The sequence below is a fragment of the Heteronotia binoei genome, chromosome 1 (genome assembly GCF_032191835.1).
Source record: "Heteronotia binoei isolate CCM8104 ecotype False Entrance Well chromosome 1, APGP_CSIRO_Hbin_v1, whole genome shotgun sequence".
Lineage (NCBI taxonomy): Eukaryota > Metazoa > Chordata > Lepidosauria > Squamata > Gekkonidae > Heteronotia > Heteronotia binoei.
Genome location: NC_083223.1, coordinates 263,894,703 through 263,912,514, shown reverse-complemented (window position 1 = coordinate 263,912,514; position 17,812 = coordinate 263,894,703). Strand labels below are relative to the sequence as shown.

Below are 17,812 nucleotides of genomic sequence, written 5' to 3'. Positions count from 1 at the left end.
TTCCCTTCTTGCCTTGTGGCACTCAAACATCTGACATTCGTGTCTTGTGGCCCTCAAACACCGGACGTTTATTCTTTGTGGCTCTTAGGGACTATGAGGAGCATATTGCAAAAAACATAAAGACCAACAATAAAACTTTCTTCAAATATATTAGAAGTAGGAATCCAGCCAGGGAGGCAGTGGGGCCCTTGGATGACCATGGGGTAAAAGGATTACTGAAGGAGGATAGGGAAATGGCTGAGAAGCTAAATGAATTTTTTGCCTCCGTCTTCACTGTAGAAGACGAGAACTTTTTGCCCGCCCCAGAACCACTAATTTTGGAAGGGGTGTTGAAAGACCTGAGTCAGATTGAGGTGACAAATGAGGAGGTCCTACAACTGATAGACAAATTAAAAACTAATAAGTCACCGGGTCCGGATGGCATACATCCGAGAGTTCTGAAGGAACTCAAAGTTGAACTTGTGGATCTTCTAACAAAAATCTGTAATCTTTCATTGAAATCTGCCTCCGTTCCTGAGGACTGGAAGGTAGCAAATGTCACCCCCATCTTTAAAAAAGGTTCCAGAGGAGATCCGGGAAATTACAGGCCAGTCAGTCTGACTTCAATACCGGGAAAGTTGGTAGAAACCATTATCAAGGACAGAATGAGTAGGCACATTGATGAACACGGGTTATTGAGGAAGACTCAGCATGGGTTCTGCAAGGGAAGATCTTGCCTCACTAACCTGTTGCATTTCTTTGAGGGGGTGAACAAACATGTGGACAAAGGAGACCCGATAGATGTTGTTTACCTTGACTTCCAGAAAGCTTTTGATAAAGTTCCTCATCAAAGGCTCCTTAGAAAGCTTGAGAATCATGGAGTAAAAGGACAGGTCCTCTTGTGGATCAAAAACTGGCTGAGTAATAGGAAGCAGAGAGTGAGTATAAATGGGCAGTCTTCGCAGTGGAGGACGGTAAGCAGTGGGGTGCCACAGGGCTCGGTACTGGGTCCCATGCTCTTTAACTTGTTCATAAATGATTTAGAGTTGGGAGTGAGCAGTGAAGTGGCCAAGTTTGCGGATGACACTAAATTGTTCAGGGTGGTGAGAACCAGAGAGGATTGTGAGGAACTCCAAAGGGATCTGTTGAGGCTGGGTGAGTGGGCGTCAACGTGGCAGATGCGGTTCAATGTGGCCAAGTGCAAAGTAATGCACATTGGGGCTAAGAATCCCAGCTACAAATACAAGTTGATGGGGTGTGAACTGGCAGAGACTGATCAAGAGAGAGATCTTGGGGTCATGATAGATAACTCACTGAAAGTGTCAAGACAGTGTGCGTTTGCAATAAAAAAGGCCAATGCCATGCTGGGAATTATTAGGAAGGGAATTGAAAACAAATCAGCCAGTATCATAATGCCCCTGTATAAATCGATGGTGCGGTCTCATTTGGAGTAGTGTGTGCAGTTCTGGTCGCCGCACCTCAAAAAGGATATTATAACTTTAGAGAAGGTGCAGAGAAGGGCAACTAGAATGATTAAAGGGCTGGAGCACTTTCCCTATGAAGAAAGGTTGAAACGCTTGGGACTCTTTAGCTTGGAGAAACGTCGACTGCGGGGTGACATGATAGAGGTTTACAAGATAATGCATGGGATGGAGAAAGTAGAGAAAGAAGTACTTTTCTCCCTTTCTCACAATACAAGAACTCGTGGGCATTCGATGAAATTGCTGAGCAGACAGGTTAAAACGGATAAAAGGAAGTACTTCTTCACCCAAAGGGTGATTAACATGTGGAATTCACTGCCACAGGAGGTGGTGGCGGCCACAAGTATAGCCACCTTCAAGAGGGGATTGGATAAAAATATGGAGCAGAGGTCCATCAGTGGCTATTAGCCACAGTGTATGTGTGTATATAACATTTTTTGCCACTGTGTGACACAGAGTGTTGGACTTGATGGGCCGTTGGCCTGATCCAACATGGCTTCTCTTATGTTCTTATGTTCTTACGTCAAGCAAGTTTGGCCACCCCTGTGGCAGACCACCCCTGTGGCTGCCCCCTTGGATCTAGTACTCAAGCCTGTTAGCAGAGCATGGATAACATAGAGTTGCTTTGCAAATCCTGGAAAGCCTGAAAGCATCCTTGGCCTCTTTTGCTTCTTGGCCAATCAGCAGATCCAGAGCGCTGCTGTTCATAGTATTTCCCATTTCCTGACTGTCACGTATCATGCCTCCGCCTTGCAGATTTCGTTTGTAGAATGGTGAGTCCGTGTGCAGTTGAAAAACTGCTGGCCAATGAATAAATGATGCCGTGGCTCTCCAGCCAACCTTAATGTACTACTTATGAAACTGCAATTACTGAAACATTTTATGAAGTTTATTACTAGATTGCAAGAATGACTCTGCAGAAATGGACTCCTGAGATTTGGGCATGTGACCTGGGGTGGGGAGTGTTCATATTTCCCCCCCCAAAAAACAATAAAAACCTGGACTTTCTGTGGTTTGGTGATTACCACACTCAATTAAATATTTCCTGGTGATTCCCCCCCCCCCCTTGCTATTTGCCAACAGTTTCAAAAACGTGCCTGAGCTAGTCCTGAATGATGAAATAGTTAGGAACCATTGGCTGTTTCTGCGGTGAAATTCTTGACAAGAAATAACTTGAACAATTAATGTCTCATCGGTTTATTTACAGTGCCCTGCTGCTTTTCTGTGCATTAAGGGTTGAGTCATTATGGGTAATGTGCTTTTGTGCTGACCGCAAACAATACATACCTAGTGCAATTGTACTAATCCATCAACACAGTAGGCTGAAGCGGGATAAGGGTGTGTGTTGCCTTTGTGTTTGAGCCGTATTTAAATCATGGTAGCAGTCGATCTGCCAAAAAGCAATGATGTACCTGTGCCATGTCCCAAAGAGCCATGAGATGAAAATTAAAAAGGAAGGAGCCCTGCTGAACTACAGCAGTTTGAGCTGAGGATTCCAAATAAAAGATGCCTCTTACGCTGTGTGACAGTTTGATTAGTGTGCAAATAATGGCTTGCCTGGTCGCCTGTGGAGAGTAAGAATCTCCTGCAGATGAACAGGCAGGGGGAAATTCACAGACATTTGTCTTTGTTTCCCTTTAATCTGCAAGCAATTTGCATAGGTTTGTGTGCAGGCTGCTCAGAATTGTTGAATGCGAGTAGTTTGGGTGGATTTACAAGGTGGACATATTGTGGAATAACAGGAATTCCTTTCAGAATTGGGGACTCCCCCTTCCCTTTGTAAATAGTGTCATGCAACACCCTTAGACTCCAAAGTAAAATAATAATAGTTGTCTGACCCCCAGGGGTTTTTTTTGGTAGCAGGAGCTCATTTGCATGTTAGGTCACACCCCCTGATGTAGCCAATCCTCCAAGGGCCTACAGTAGACCCTGTAAGCTCTTGGAGGATTGGCTACATCAGGGGTGTGGGGCCTAATATGCAGAGGAGTTCCTGCTACTAGAAAAGCCCTGCTGACTGCTTTCTGGAAAGTGTGGAAACTGGATCGAGCAAGATCAAAGCCAAACGGGGTAGTGTGTTAGAACAATGTCATCATGAAAAAGCTTCCAAAGTCAAGAAGATGTGATTGAGGATCCTCATAATATGGAAACCACAGATGTTCTAGGCCAGGCATGCTGCAGATAGGAAGGCTGAGAAGAACACTGGGGGAGAAATGTGTTCTCTTCTGAGTTCTATTTCTGTTTTTGTAATAGGGAAACTGGAGTTTTGGGAGCAATATAAACCATCCTTCCAATGAAATATTTTCTCTTGGAAATGAGTGGAATGGTTTAAGACATGAAGACTTCTATATAAAATGATCTATGGCTTTAGAGAGTAATTCCTGTGTCTGCCGACGACATACAGAACCTGCTAGTCATCTGCTGATAGGACAGGCAGAAAGGAGTAATGTTGCCCCTTTCCCCCTCCTCACTTGCACCTCATCGACTCATGTGGCTGTCATTTCACATGGCTCCTGTTATCCCTAGTATTGGCTTTTCAGGGTTAGAGAAAATACTGTTGTGGGGAAAGAAAAGCAAGGGAGATTGGCATTCCTTGTGCGAGCGGCTCTCTCCTTGCATTCCTTGTGCGAGCGCCAATCCATTTTCTGTCAAAGCAGCAAAATACATTTGGGTTGATAAGTGAGTATTGCATATATTTCGGCTTTCTCCCAGAAATGTTGAAAGTTTATGTCTAGATGGAGCAGCGGTAGAGCAAAGGCTGTGGTGTAATCTTTCTGACCCTGTAGCCACCCTTATCTCCTGTCTGAACTGACTGAAGGTGTAATGGCTCAGCTATGTCCTAGAAACCCAGGGGTCCCTGGTTTAAAGGCAGCCACGCTACAGTGTTCATCTGCTGAGAATCTGTGCTTAGGTGAGCAGGAAGCCTCCTAAGTTCTCACACTGGAGGGTGAGTGGAAATCTCCTAGTTGCTCACTCCATTTGCTGAAATTCCTCAAAACCCTCCCCCCCATGTTCAGTATCTAGTCAGATGGTATCATCCCTGCTTGGAGTTCCAGCAGAAGGGGGCAGTCTGATGTGTTTCTTTACAATGCCATGTGGATAAACTAGCTTCCTTTTCTTCTCCTGGCACCTGTAATGGTCACTGGGGAGTAATCTTGATTTCATTTGTACTCGTCAAACACCTATCTGATTTTTGTACTCATTGCTGGCTTGCACGTTCTCAAGTTTTGTTCTCCTCTAGGCTTGCACGTACAGCATGGCTTTCTACCTTTTTCTTTGGGGCTATTAATGTTTCAGTATAATAGCCCTGATGTAAAAACAGATGGAAGGTTCCTGTCCATGTTGTCTCTTGTCTCAACCCATGCCCACTCCCCCCCCACACACACATCTGTCCTTCCCCACAAAAGCAGTGCAGATCTCTGACTTTTGGGTCCTTGCTGTCCCAGTGAGGTGTCTTTATTCCTACAAGAGGTTAAACTGCCAGTTTTTACATGCAGCTTAAGGGATGAAGGCATTCTTCAGGTACCGGAAGTCAAGACTATTCAGTTACTTCCCTGTAGTCAGCATATGAGGTGTGCAGTGATCATCCAGAAACTGCTATTGCTTAATCATTCATGGGACCTTTGCCATTGATGTGTGGCGCGTACAAAACAATCCACTTGAACTCTGAAGAACTTAACAGAAGCATGGTTGAATGGCTGTTCCGGAGCTGTCCCTCAGAGAAATGAATAACTCAGGAGTATGCTCTCATGAGCGGCTTGGAAAAGCTGAAGATGGGAGGTACCATGTCCTGGATGAGGAGTCTGTACTTATACAATGGGTAAAGTTATTTCTTCTTTTGTGCATATTTGCCTTGTTGAATGTTAACTTTCTAAATCTTCTAGAAGAGGGGGATATTATGTACGTGTCTTTCCTATTCTCCCAGCTCCTCTCCCTCCAGATGGAAAGTAATGTCTTACCCAGATGACTTTCAGTCTGAAAGTGGCCAGCAGGTTCAAGGAGTGTTCAGAATACAAGTGGGCATGACATTGTACCTGGTCAAACAGTGTCTTATTTGGGAACAGGACGGCAGGTTTTGGGGTCTATAAGCCAGAGGCTGCTTCCCTTTTACTTCCATCAGCATGTAATGCCTTGGGACCTTGTATCATGCTAAAGAACCTCCTTGTGATGCAGGCTGTTGAAAGGTGGTAGTGCTTTCCTCCTGTGTATTGCTGCCAAGGACAAATCTCCTGTGCCAAGTACACCTCTTACCTTCTTGATGCGTACCTGTCCTGCTTCAGAAAGCAGAATGTGGTCAAATTAGAACTGTCATGAAAATAACCTGTTTGTTCCATTTGCCTTGATCCTTGGTATATTGGATCCTACCTTGCCTGTATTCTCTGTATTTGGTATCTTTCATTTGCAAGTCAGGTTTTTAAAAAGCTATTATTGATTGTGCCCATCTGTTCTCATATGATCTTGGGTCATCCAGTTATTTCTTCGCCAGTGCAAAATACGCCTGCCATGTATAGGCAGTGCCCTTCTGTTGTGTCCGCAGAACAAGCAGGGGCCGTAGACCTTCTGTTTGTTTGTTTTTGTTCTTTTCTGTCCTGCCTCTATTAATTGCATCTGCAGACATGGGCCCTAACCCATGAATGCTTATTCTAGGATACAGTTTTGTGGTCTTTTTAAGTGCCACAGGACTCCTGTTTGTTATTACTGGCTGAATGAAATGTGATTTAATTTCTGGAATGACCACATGATGTTTTCATGCTAATAGAATCCTGCTGACTTGTATCAGTTCTAAGCACCAGGAGCAGGTAACCTGATTCTGTGCAGATCCAGTGCAGAGAGAAAATAATGAAGAGTTTATGTAATTAACAAGAAACAGGTGGTGGGTTAAACTCTTCTGCATGCTTGTAATGCCATTTCAAAGAGAGATTACTTTGGTTTGATGGATGGGGCTTCTGGTCTAGCTGAGTGCTGTATGAGAGACCCAAGAAAGAAGATGAATTATGCGTATTGAGGGTATTTTTCAGCCTACTTGCTTTCCATCCTTCTTCAAAGGGTGTTTGAAAATAGTGCTGTTTTATCTTCTGAACCAGCCCTGTAATGTAGGTTAGACTAAGTGAGCGTACCTGTCCTAAGATTGGCAAGCTTTGTGGTTAAATGGGATTCAGAGACTGCCTGCCTCTGGATGTTCCCTTCAGTAACTATGGCTAATATCCCTTGATAGGCGTATCCTCTATGAATCTGTCTAGTCCCCTTTTAAAGCTGTCTGTGCCTGTGGACATCGTGACATCCTATGGCAGTGAATTCCACTTTTTAAATACTCGCTGCAACATGATGTGGCTGCCTAATAGCTGTGCAAGCTAGGCCCGCACTTAACCATTGCTGTGTGTGTACCATTTCTGATACCATGTGATTTTAACTTTTAAGATATCGATCTGGAAGGTGGTATGTAAGTGTCTAATCTTTCCCCTCTGCAAGTCAGCCTATGCAGCCCATGCCTCGGTGTGCTACAGGTGAAAATATTTTTGCTCCAGCAAGGTTCTTGCAGGGTTTTAGCTCTTGTTTTATTAGATTTGTCCTTGAACTGGGAGAATATCAGCTTTTGTACTCTTGCTTTCTGGCAATCAGATGATGGAGATTCATCTGTAAGCACTGGATGGTTTCTGTGCAGTGGCGGAAATTTCTGGCTTCTGTCCAAGCTGAACTGAGTCTTGAATCCTGCGTGGACCTGGAAAGGTAGTGAAAATCTTGCTGAGGGTTAGGTTACAGGCATCTTAAGTCTGGTTGTCTGTGATTGAAGCCAGCACACAAAGAAAAATCCACTGTTTTGAAGGTAGCCATGCCATATTGTAGCAATTATTATTAAGTGACAACCTTAACATTTGGCAGTTCAGGATTTTACATTCATGCTGCAAAACTAAAAGGTTCTTTAAAGGTGTCCTGGTGAAGGATATCAATCTTCCTTTTTGTCCACTTACATCCAGCATCAGTTTTGAAAAGCGGGAAGCCTGTCAGCTGTCCTCAAGCCTATCCCTGCTTTTCTTACTACCAGCTCCTGCTGTTTATAGAGAGGGCAATCTCTGTCTTTTATGTAAAGCAGAGTTGCCTGCTACTCTTGCACATTCCATTTGCCTGCCCTGTTTTCCATGGCTGCCAACAGCGGTGGATGTTGAGCGACAGGGTTCGCTTCTCTTCTCAGAATGTGCAAGTCTGAACAAACCTCCCATTTGGTATCCTGGTCTGTGAATTTCCTGATTGTCGACTCTGAACACGTTATGACTTGGCTCAGCATGGCTAATTGACTGTGTTTTAGCTTGGAATGTAGTCCATGCCTAGCAGTAAGAAGAAGGGTCCTTGAAATGACCTTGCGTGGCAGCAGCTGTTTAACGTGACAGTCATGTCTGACTTTGGCTACTCTGGTCCAGAACATGAGAGAGAACAGGTGATTTGTTGTTGAGTTGTCTGTGTGAGTTGGGAGTTAATTTGTTGGAACCAATGTGAAAAGGGGGGTGGGGGGGTGGGCTAGGATTGTCAGGTCCCTGCCACTGGGGGGAATGGGGAGGGTATGGTTGCTAGATCTAGGTTGAGAAACTCATGGAGATATAAGAATGAAGCCTGGGAAGGACAGGGACCTCAGTGGAGAAAAGTGCCATAGAGTCCACCTTCCAAAACATCAATTTTCTACAGAGAAACTGATCTCTGTAGTCTGGAGATGAGCTATAATTCTGGGGGATCCCCAGGCCCCACCTGGAAGCTAGGAGGAAGAAGGAAAAATTGAAACTTGTAAATCACTATCTACGGAATGTATAAAATTCGAAAGTAACTATTTTTTTCAGAGAGACAGCATGCATTCAGCTTCACGGTAACCTCCTGACCTGAATATTACAACAAAGGAGGAGGAAAAAGAGAGGCCAAAGGTAACTAAGCACTGGATTAGTAGTACTGTTCTTAGGAGGTGAAGCTTTTGAAGTAGAGCTGCCAGCTCACCTCAAACAATGCATCCCTGTCTTACTTCTCAGGCTGCAGTGCTGTGAACTGGATTTTTCTTGCAGCTGTTCCAAATTGGCAAAATAATGCGCTGTTGGATGTTAAAATTTAACCGCTTGTAAGGCCATGGTTCCCAATGTTTTTGACATCAATTTTTTTTAACACTCTCCACTCTTTATAGTAGTTGTTGTACTATTAGTATCTGTTTGAGAAAACACATGAAGAAAGATTAAAAGGGCAATGCTTGATGCATACATGGATCCATGGACCTTATGATAGTTTTATGGATCACCCTCAACCCCCCCCCCCCCCCCGGTTAGTAACCACTGATCTAAGAAGCTTAGGAGATGCGTCACTTTGCAGCTTTTTCACTTGCAGGGATGAGAAAATATTTAATATTTTTGTGCACCTGTTTACAGCTGCCTCCATGTTCTTTATCTGTGATCAAAAGCCAAGTCTTGGAGGTGAACCTATTTGATGCTTAACTTTTTGCTTGTTCGGGCTTTTAAAATGGCAGCACTGGAAGCTCCTAATGCAAATGTGATGGTAAATGATGCTTCAGGGTAGAAACAAGGATTCAGGTGTGAAAAGCTTGAATGTTACAGTTCTCTCATTTTTTGCAGGGTGCTCAGTTATTTGAAGTTAAGGGCAACTTTCAGAAATACGGAGCTGTTCATAAGCAGCAACATGCCTTTTGCATATTTGTGGGGCAACTTAAAGCCACCTTGAACCATGAGGAAAGGGAGGTAGAGTATAAGTGTTTTGATTAAAAAAAAAGTCCTGTGCTTTTTGGGGGAAGGGGAGCCCAAATCCTTGTAGCTTGAGAAGAGAAGGAGCAGCGAGATGGTTTTGCTGTTCTGTGGCACAGTGCGTGAATTCATTTAAAATTCCAGTGGCGCATTGATGTTGCTGTTTCAGTGTAAAATGACTTGAGGGAAAATGTGTCATGTTTGAGCCAGGCCCTTTTGAACTTCCCCTCAAGTAAATGCACTCAAGTGGGAACTCTGCCTTTATGAGTTCACTCATTGTCTTGTGAAACAAGTGAACTTATTTGCATCCTCCCAGCATTCTCAGGGTATTCCCCTTTGTACTCCTCTTGCAAATGATGAAATGGGTTTCGGTGGGAGAGTTAAGTTAAGCGTTTTTCTCCTATCGATTAAAGGTGAGAAGATTTAGAAGTGCTTCATTTTGGCAAAAGCTTGGTGATAGGCCTGCTATATACACAATGGGCACAGTCTTCTTAAGGGGCTTCTTTATTTATTTGAAACTGCCTTTCCACTCAATCAAAATTGCAATGCAGTAAACCATGAAAACGTTTAAACATTTCAGCAGTTAAAAACGTTTAAAATTATTTAATAATCTGATAAAACCCTATAAACACCAGAAGGTATTGGATATATTCCAAATGAAACAATATATTTCTTTATTTATATCTCGTCTTTCACCCTGATGGGGAACAAAAGTGGCTTACATCGTTATCTGCTTCATTTTATCCTCTCAGCATAACCTAGGGTTGTTGTGAGTGTGTGACTGGCCCAAGGTCACCCAGCAAACTTCCATGGCACAAGTGGAGATTTGAACTTGGATTCTCCAGATTCTAGTCCAACACTATAACCACTCCCTGATAAAGTCTTGGAATCATGCTGTGGGTCGTTTGCCCCCTCCCCCCCCCGAGCATCTTCCACATCTTCAATTATAATCTGACTGTAGGACATAGAATGACCTATTTTATGATGTGCTTATCAAGTGATGGGGATGGGCCCAGTGGTAGAGCATCTGCTTGGTCAGCAGAAGGTCCCAGGTTCATTCTTTGGGCATCTCCAGTTTAAAAAAAAAGAAGGTATGTAGGTATGTAAAAGATCTGTACGTTAGACCTTGAAGAGTCACTGCCAGTCCGAGTAGATAGTAGTGACCTTGATGGTTCATTATAAGGTGGTTTCATGTGTTATGATCATACTACATAAATTATAATTTTTTGATCATTAGTGGGATCTTGGTAACTTATCTGTGAGCTGGTATCTTGCCCCACGTTACAGCACTGTTTAAAAGATTCTGTTTTATGAAAGACAGAATTTCCAGAATGAGTGTTCTGGTTTTGAGGGTGGCTAGAAACACATAGCTGCATGAAGGAAGTGGGTTCACCAAAGCCAGGAGCCATTTTTCTGTTGTTGTTTTTGTTCCGTATTTCCCAAAGATGTACATGTCTAGAGCTGAGAGAGCCCAGGCTTTTTATTTTTATCTCAAGTTGGTAATCTCACAGCTACACTCCCATTCAGACTCAGCACTCAGGCATGTGGTTAGGAACCTGAAATGAAATAGAGCAAGGCTCTTTTAGCTGTGGAACTTACATCCTCGGGAAACATAGAACAGTGAGAGGAAAAGTCCCTGGCTTTGACCAAGAGAAAAGGAGGAGATGAGGAACACCACCATTTGAAGGATTTCACCAACTTGCACATGTGCAGGTGCAAGAACAATACCTACAACTTGACATATAACTGTTTCAAAAAGCAATGTCTGATAAGGACCCTGGGTACGTCGATTGGTGTTCAGTAGCTACTCTTCCAGCTGCCTTGTTAAATGTTGCTACCTGGAAGTTCCAGACTCCTTGCAGTCCTGCTAATTTTAAATCACAAGTGCATCTTTAAGATAATCAAAAGAAAGGCTTAACAAAAATGCACTTTTTGGGCCATTGTAAATCTGAAAATTAATCCCCCCCCCTCCCCCAGCCAAAAAAAAAAAGCTTATAGCGTTCCTGGATACAACCATTGCACAGTTGCATACCCAACAGTGTGCAAGTTTTAGGCATATAAATGAATCAGTCTTAGATATTTAAATACCATTTGCAGCCAAATAATTTGACCTTGGTTAATAATGTGTTGGAAATAATTCTAATATGTATAGAAAGAGAGACCCTTTAAAACAGGGTCCCCAACTCTGTGGCCACTGACCAGTACCGGTCCATGGCATGTTAGCAACCGGTCTGTGAGCTGTATAATTATTTCATTATACATTACAATGTAATAATAGAAATAAAGTGCACAATTGTATCATCCCAAAACCATCGTGTCCCACCCCCTGGTCCATGGAAAAATTGCCTTCCACAAACATAACATAAGAGAAACCATGTTGGATCAGGCCGATGGCCCATCCAATCCAACACTCTGTGTCACACAGTGGCCAATATATGTGGTCCCTGGTGCCAAAAAGGTTGGGGACCACTGCTTTAAAAGGTTGGGGACCACTGAGTCCGCCTTGGCGGGGAGGGCGGGATATGTGGAATAAAAATAAATAAATAGAATAAATTAAAATCTTTGTTTGTTTGATTGAAGAACCCTGATCCCTTATCTCAGTGTACACAAAATCAGTAGTAGATTCACGTGGGTAGCTGTATTGGTCTGAAGCAACTGAAAAACTGAAGCAACTGAACAGTGTGCGTTTGCAATAAAAAAGGCCAACGCCATGCTGGGAATTATTAGGAAGGGAACTGAAAACAAATCAGCCAGTATCATAATGCCCCTGTATAAATCAATGGTGCGGTCTCATTTGGAGTACTGTGTGCAGTTCTGGTTGCCGCACCACAAAAAGGATATTATAGCAATGGAGAAAGTCCAGAAAAGGGCAACTAGAATGATTAAAGGGCTGGAACACTTTCCCTATGAAGAAAGGTTGAAACGCTTGGGGCTCTTTAGCTTGGAGAAACGTCGACTGCGGGGTGACATGATAGAGGTTTACAAGATAATGCATGGGATGGAGAAAGTAGAGAAAGAAGTACTTTTCTCCCTTTCTCACAATACAAGACCTCGTGGGCATTCGATGAAATTGCTGAGCAGACAGGTTAAAACGGATAAAAGGAAGTACTTCTTCACCCAAAGGGTGATTAACATGTGGAATTCACTGCCACAGGAGGTGGTGGCGGCCACAAGCATAGCCACCTTCAAGAGGGGTTTAGATAAAAATATAGAGCAGAGGTCCATCAGTGGCTATTAGCCACAGTGTGTATATGTGTGTGTGTGTATGTGTGTGTATATATATAATTTTTTGGGGCCACTGTGTGACACAGAGTGTTGGACTGGATGGACCATTGGCCTGATCTAACATGGCTTCTCTTATTTTCTTATGTAACAAAGTTCAAGTTCAGTGGTGACATGAAGACCACCAACAAAGTTTTATTCAAGGTGTATAAGCTTTCGTGTGCATGCACACTTCTTCAGATAAATTGAAATAGAAGTTACCAATCCATACATATAGGTACTGCTTGGTCCCTGCATTTGTTAAACATCTTCATCATGTTGTATGCTAATTTGCTGCTCACCATCTACCTATATGTATGGGCTGGTAACTTCCATTTCAATGTTACCTGAAGAAGTGTGCATGCACATGAAAGCTTATGCTTTGAATACTTAGTTGGTCTTAAAGGTGCTGCTGAACTCGAATTAAATTCAGAAGGATAAGCTTTTAAACCTTTTCCTAGGCTGCTAGAGTTAATTCAGCTATTAAAATGGCTTCTACTTCAAGAACCCATTTCTGCTGCTGCATTCAAAGCATTTTGTAGTTTACAAGATAATTGGACTGTAATTTTTTTTACTTAATTACAGTCTTTCTGTACTCTTACCAATCAACATTTTCTTCTCCTTATTCTAATGCTTGCTTTAACACTAGAGGAAGGCTATATGTGGGTGTTTTTCTAGGGTGGAGGAGGGGATCTTTCTTCCAATCAGACTATTTTATGGTGGCTTTTTTTTAAAAAGACATCTGTGAAAGATGCTAATTCTGTGCATTTCAGGAGAGCTTTCACTTTTACCTTCAAGGGTTTCCTGTGAAGATAGCCAACAGAAAGATGTGAAAGAGTGAATGGCTCTGTCATTTTGTGGCACTGAATAAGAGCTTCTATTCTCCTTGAATTTTTTCTGCAGTTTCTTTTCTTCTGTCAGTTTAGCAATCTGCAGCTTTCCTGTTGTGTCAGATAGCTCTTCCTGCACTTGCATTAAAAGAGAGTGATTATGTGGAACAGCCGTCTTGTTAGCTTACATAAGCCAAGCAGTAGTTACCAGCCTGCTTTTTAGAACCTTCATTCTAGGGGCTGTGGGTTAGATCTAGCTCAAAGTTTCTGCTTTCAGTAGAACTCTTGCACAAATAGTGGTACAAGAAAAAGACTATAGTAGCCTCTTGCATTAATTGTTGTTCAGTCACACAGTCGAGTGACATTTTGTAACCCCATGGACCAAGTCATGCCAGGCCCTCCTGTCTTCCACCATCCTCTGAAGTCTGCTCAAATTCATGTTAGTTACATCAGTAATGCTGTCCAGCCATCTCATCTTTTGCCTTCCCCTTCTTCTTTTGCCTTCTGTCTTTCCCAGCATCAGGATCTTCTCCAGTGAGTGCTCCCTTCTCATTTGGTGGCCAAAGTATTGGAGCTTCAGCATCTGACCTTCCAGGGAACAGTCAGGGTTGATTTCCCTTAGGACTGACTGATTGGATCTTCTTGCAGTCCAAGGGACTTTCAAGATTCTTCTCCAGCACCACAGCTCGAAAGCATCTATTCTTTTGTGCTCGGCCTTTCAAAAGCTTAGCCCTTCAATAATGGAAATCTGCAATAGCACCACTAATCAAAGCCTGGATCCTGGAGGCAGCAAGCTGTCTCAGAGACTCAGAGACTAATTTGTTGTTATCTGTGAAAGTTAGGCTTGCTTCATCCAGGTATATCAACCTTTTAAACATTTGAATTGTCCTATTATTTCTGGTATTCTACCTCTTTAACAGTAAATCAAGCTTAACTTTTTAAAAAGCATTAACTCAGGACTTGATATTGGCATAGCCTGCTGATTTGAGGTATTAATTGATATAGGGAATTGAGGCTGGGAGAAGTTCATGGTGGAACTGAACCTTGGTATCAAGCATGTGCAGACAGAAGAATGCTTTCCTGATTAGTCCCTTCAGAAATACCTAAAGCTGTCAGCATAGGTTCACAAAGGGTGATTACAGACTGGCACTTTGGGCTGACTCAGAGACACCTTTGAAATCAACCCCAAAAATCCCTCCAGATGGCAACATCTTCTGTCCGTCCCATCCTCACCCCGGTTCTGCAGAGGGGCTCAAAAAGCTACCATTTTTAAAGTGGTAGCATATCTTTGAGCCGACCGCCAGTCGCCTCCTTGCCATCTGGAAGCGGCAGGGCGGATGTGAGGCGACTTGACTGTGTGAAAGTGCCAAGCCAGTGCTGCCTTTCCCCCCCTAAAAACTGTCAGTTGAGCCTGAGCACATGAGCACTTCAGCACTTAACTTGTTGGGGGAAGAAAGAGTGGTCCAGCTTCTGAGGCGCCTCCATGTTTGGAGGCACTCGGCCACCTGGCAGACGGGATGCAGGCACTTTTCTGGGGAGTGTGTGGAGGCCTCAGGACAGCTCCTTTTGAGCTGGCCCAATTCAGAATGCCTCCCAATCACCCCAAACTGTCCATCTGTTATCACCCAAAGAGTACATAGTAAGAATTTAAAGGAAAATGACAAAGTTATGTGTTAATAATTCAAGCAGTTTGCAAGGATTTAGATATGTTCACTTGTAAATATGGGGAGGTTTTTAAAAAGATCCTGTTTTAATGTTATTTTTTATCCTGTTTTGGTTCTCATACTCCCCCAAAGTGCCAGGGGGAAAAAAACTTTTCTAAAGTACTTTAGTGTGTGTCCAAGTATCATTTTTTTTTTTAAAAACCAATTGCAGAAAGCTATGCCAGGTTTTGCTGGGTAGGTACAGAAAGGAAATCCCAAATAGGATGCATTCGCTCAACCCTTGCTTTCATGAACCTCTGGCAGCCGCTGCCATTTGGAGTAGCCATTAATGTACCATGAACATGAACATATGAAGCTGCCTTATACTGAATCAGACCCTTCTCGGTCCATCAAAGTCAGTATTGTCTACTCAGACTGGCAACAGCTCTCCAGGGTCTCAAGCTGAGGTTTTTCACACCTATTTGCCTGGACCCTTTTTAGTTGGAGATGCCAGGGATTGAACCTGGGACCTTCTGCTTACCAAGCAGATGCTCGACCACTGAACCACCATCCCTCCCCGTTCCACCATGTGGACCACCAGTCTTTTGACTTGCAGTGAAGCAGCTTCATGCCTTCACGGAAGGTGGAGTGGGAAGCTTTTATTGCACAGTCAAGTGATGGAGAATGTGCATGGTTTCATGAAACTCCTACTGATTGTGGTCGGGTTTGGGGAGGATTTTTTTGCACCTGTCCAGAATACTCTGCCTCAGGGCCTGCAGGGCTGTGGCTCACTGGAGGAACAAACCTCTGCTTTGCACGCGGAAGGCCCCAGGTTCAATCCCTGGCATTTCCGGTTAAAAGGATGAGATGGGAGTTGATGTGAGACCTTGGAGAGCTTCTGCCAGTCTGAATATACCATACTGACCTTGATGGACCAGTACTGTGCTTCAGTATAAGGCATCGTCCTCTGTTCAAGGCTTTCCTGTTGTGGGAAGTTACTGCATTTGCCAGAATGATACTTAGGCAATGGCAACCTTTGGCTATATTTTGGTCCAAAAAGCCCAGCTATGCGTGAGATAGAGGAGATATTCGCAGTGAGAAGCTCAATTCTGCTTTCAGGGCTGGATATCTGCCACTCTGGCAAATGTAAAATTCACTGTAAACCTGTTAGCAAAATATAATTTCTGCGAAGACAAGCTCTTGTCTGTAATCTTTCTGTCGGGCTTAATCCGCTGTTTGCACAGGCCAGATACAGATAAGGATTTTTTTTCACCTACTACAAGAGGCATTTGTTACCATCTGTGGCTACAGCTTTTCAGACCGTGAGGAAAAATGAAACTAGTCGGAGAGTAGGGTTATGTAAATAGATAAACAGAAATAATCTAGAGGCTGTCGCAGAGTGTCAAAGGAAAAAGCAGGAACAGTGTCTTTTACTTCCCTTTGCTGTAAGGCATTAAAAAAACCCCAGTTTACGAATGTGATTGTTCACCATATAGGGGAAAGTGCAGGCTGTGAGGCAGAGCATTTTACAGATTTCGGGACAGGCAGAGGACAGGCTTCCCCTGGGCTTATGATGACTTTGTGTTCAGCTTTCTTGTTTTGACAGCGGGCAGCTTCATTGAACCCTAACTGACAGGGGGCATCCAAAGGGCCAAATGAAAAGTTGGTGCTGTTGCAAAAATTGATTCAGCTGAAGTCTCTTGCTGTTTAGTTCTGTCCAGCTTTTGAATGTCCAGATGTATTTCTATTTTGAGTTATAAAGAGGGAATCACCAAAAATGAAGGTCTTCAGCAGTGTTCCCTCTAAGCTGCGGAGTTTTTTGAGCAAAATTCTACTTTGTGAGTTACTGGCATTAAAGTTGTGAGCTACTGCATAAATTAGTGTGCTCTGGGGCCATCCTCCCTGAGCTAAGACAAAAATGTGTGAGGTGGAAGCTAAAAAACTGTGAGCTAGCTCATGCTAACTCAGCTTAGAGGGAACATTGGTCTTCAGCACAAGCTTTCATTGAATTGAGAAACATTTCCAGAATAAGGATAGTTTTTGTTTACCCTTTCATGATAGACGCTTCTCTCTTGAATTCGGTCCTGTACTTGGCTAACCCAGTTCAGTCCAGTTCCAGTAACCTTTAATGGCATACCTACTTGGCTAACCCATTCACCAGCATGCAGGAACAGAATTTGTGAGTCTTGAGTCAAGCTGATGACTTTTAAGCACATTCGATCACATCCCCAGTTTTTTAGAGCCGATGGCACCTTTGAAATTCTGACGCAGGGTGGTGGGTGCAATTACAAAACGGCTGCCACAGGAGACAGAGCCAACCACACCCAGGAAGCCCAAGTGCAGGGCAAAAGAGGGATAATTTTAAAAATACACCAGGAAAGAGGAGTGAAAGAGAATAAAACTAGCACCGTGGTGGAAGCTGTAGCAGGACCAATATTTAATCTTCACATCCATACAGAAGCCCTGCTGTACAAGAACCGCATCTGCTTTCTAAAAACAGTTAGTGGGTGCCAGGAAAGGTGTTGATGGGGCTGTGGTGCCCATGGACACCATGTTGGGGATTCCTGGTGGAGTATTCCAGTCTTCTCCAAATTCATCTGTGCCTGGTTCCTTCTTCCTTCTAGGGATTCTTTTCTGAGCTTCCAGTTGTGTGTTCTCTTCTTTCCATGGTTTCTCCTTTGTTCTCCAGGCTGTCTCTAGCTCTCTCATGGATCATATGTTTTGTTCCTGTGGTTCATTTATCCTGGTGTAATTGTCATTCCCCACCCCCATTCTTTTCATGTGGCTGGATTCTAACAGCTGCATGAAGACAGGATTGGAAGGTCTTTGGGAGGACAGTCAGAGCTTTAGTAATAAAAGCATCTTTCTTGCATCTGGCTCCCAGTTCCATGTGT

General features: G+C 43.4%; 1 protein-coding gene across 5 annotated transcripts in view; it reads left to right on the top strand.

Annotated features, from left to right (window-relative positions):
• Positions 1–17,812, top strand: part of PACS1 (phosphofurin acidic cluster sorting protein 1) — a 126,877-nt gene that overhangs the window by 28,920 nt on the left and 80,145 nt on the right. The window contains exon 1 of one of the 5 annotated variants that reach the window (XM_060255088.1): positions 5,192–5,277. The exons of the other annotated variants lie outside the window; for them this stretch is intronic. Coding sequence (XP_060111071.1) covers positions 5,207–5,277 — 71 coding nt within the window. The 5' untranslated portion in view covers positions 5,192–5,206. Of the gene's footprint in view, positions 1–5,191; positions 5,278–17,812 lie in introns of those variants that run through there. 5 annotated transcript variants of the gene reach the window in all.